Genomic DNA, 2,364 nt, shown 5'->3' on the forward strand with positions numbered 1-2,364 from the left:
GTCTTCTTGTTCCATTCTATATCTCCCCCAATCTTCTCCTCTAGCTTGGTGATCATATTAAAATCCCCTCCGATGATCCAGAGTGGGTGTCTCGTGTTATTGTTCAATGCCTCTATGGTGTCTAGAAGCGCAATTTTGCTCCCTGTATCCTGCGGGAAATAAACATTTGAGAGATTTCCATGGACGTTCGTACCCAAAATATGGAAGGCTGCCTGTATGAGGTGATGAGAAGCGTGGAAATCTGAGAGATTTAACGCTTGAGTATTCCATGCAATGGCCAGCCCCCCTGACGCTCCAGATGCATCGACTGCTACTGAACGACATCCTGGCCAAGCTTTGGTTACCTAGTGTAGATCCATTACATTTGGTTTCCTGGAGTAAGCATATTTGCGGCTTTTCCATTTTAATCATGTTTTTTAACATTCTAAGTTTCCCTGGGCTATTGAGCCCTCTTAAGTTCCATGATACCAGCTTCATGATTCAACTATTTGTAGAGGGTTTATAATACTTTGTCAATTTCGCATACCTGCCTGAGTCTACCAAGAGTTTCCCAATCTCGATCGTTCTCTGTAGATCTGTTCTTTGTCCTCTCTTTTTGGTTTCTTTGGGGGATGGCTTCCATCCCACTGGCTTCCTGGTTGAATCCCTAGTTGCTGCTGCTGGTAAGCTCTCGAGATAACCACCTCCAGCTTTCTGAGTTGGGTTTCAGTTATGCTATCATATGCTTTCGTTTTGCATGCTAGTTCCAGTTCCAGAATGTCTAGGCCATGCAGGTCTATGCTTTCTGGTTCTTCTTCCATCTGTTGCACCTAATTGCCTTATGCCCCATTTATCTCTGAGCTAGAGGGAGGGTCTAGCTTTCCATCAATTTCCATATCCTTTTCTTTCTCTGTCGGTTCTTTCCTGTCTCCTGAGGGTAAATCATGGAGGATTATGGGGGTTTGGCATTTGGGGGAAGAAGCTGGGGGAGGGGGGGGCAGAGGATGAGGGATGGGAAGGGTTAGACTCAGAGATAGGGGGAAGATCATCAGAGGATTGAGCCAGGATTTCGAAACTGTTCTTAGAAGCTTGGCCAAAAGTGTTGTTTTGCTGGGGCTTGAGCCCATTAGAAGGTTTCTTGTGCGCTCGTCTACGACTTGGGGCTTCGGTGAAGCCATCCTGGGAAGCAGAAACCAAAGGATTAGGTGAGGTGGCTTTGGTGTTCAGGGGATAGTCACGGAAAAGATGCCCAAGAGCATGGCATTTTCTGCACCGGAAGGGTACATGCTCATAGTCCAAGGGTTGAGTCCACTCTTCGTCATGGTGGGAGAGACTTATCGATTCTGGTAATGCTTCATTCAGTCGCATGAAGATGCAGATGCGAGCGTAGGAAATGAATCTGCGCAGCTTGGTCTCTTCTGCAGTCCTGATGTACTCCCCTAGCCCATTTCCTATGTTCTTGAGTACGTCCTCGTCCCAATATTCATCTGGAAGACCATACATTCTGATCCAGACTGGCACCCATGTGAGATCTTCCTTATCCGGATTGAATCTCGGTATCCAATCTCTCATATACAAGCCCGCAGCGTTGAAGAAGTGAGGCCCTGTTCCCAGTACCCTGAGTTTATCCTCAATACAGTAAAAAATAACTGTGAAGAAGCCCTTCGGCCCTAGCTGCAGGGTGACATCTCCTTTTGGCTTCCATTTCACTGTGATCCACCCGTATAAGGCTCTTTCCGTGGGCCAGAACCCTATAAAATTCCCAATAATGGTGTGATCCCTCATGAACTCGATTCGTGCATCTATCTTGTCTCCAGGTAGCTCTATTCGTGGCCTTTCTATGGCTATTGGCTTGCATGTTGTTGAGGATACTTTTGGTGTTTCCTCTGGATTTTTCCCTCTGTCTTGAGTGATGCTGGCTGATGCTGCTACTGCCTGTTCCCATTGTTCAAGATCTCCATGTCAACCGATCCGAATAGGAACGCCTGCTCCGGATCATGCTGCATTGGGGAGGGCTCTGATGCCCCCCCGAGTATTTTCCATAGAGCCGCTCTAATGCTTTGCCGTTCAGCTACGCGCCAGTGGATGTGGTCTGGTTTGTGAGCAGGGCCAGAGCTGTACTGTCTGCGCCGTTGATGCTTTCGAAGAAACCCTAATCGCTACAGCTGCCCAGAGTGCGCAGAAACCCTCAAGAGTTCAATCAATCATTTGTTTTGTATCTAGCATGTTATGGTTAAGAACATATTGAATTTATACGTAGGAAAGAAAAATGGTATTCTACCAAAAACATTAGTGTGTTTTTTCCCTCATAAACAACTTTGTTTAGCACATAAAAATTTGGTTTTACTAGCATTTTTTTAAATTTTTGAAGATTGACCCTAAAAA

General features: G+C 46.0%; 1 protein-coding gene across 1 annotated transcript; it reads right to left on the reverse strand.

The window, feature by feature from the left end:
• Positions 1-921: 921 nt before the first annotated feature.
• Positions 922-1,764, reverse strand: LOC149203368 (uncharacterized). Its single transcript, XM_089401843.1, has one exon. The coding sequence runs from the start codon at positions 1,762-1,764 to the stop codon at positions 922-924; it is 843 nt and encodes a 280-aa protein (XP_089257969.1).
• Between the last annotated feature and the right edge of the window lie 600 nt (positions 1,765-2,364).

This window comes from Pinus tabuliformis, chromosome 2_1 (assembly GCF_031772625.1).
Source record: "Pinus tabuliformis cultivar Carrire ecotype Pingquan chromosome 2_1, CPIR1, whole genome shotgun sequence".
Taxonomy (NCBI): domain Eukaryota; kingdom Viridiplantae; phylum Streptophyta; class Pinopsida; order Pinales; family Pinaceae; genus Pinus; species Pinus tabuliformis.

What these genes read in the sequence shown, in the direction of transcription:
- LOC149203368 (XM_089401843.1), bottom strand. Translation starts at nt 1,764, where the DNA reads ATGAGGGATCACACCATTATTGGGAATTTTATAGGGTTCTGGCCCACG.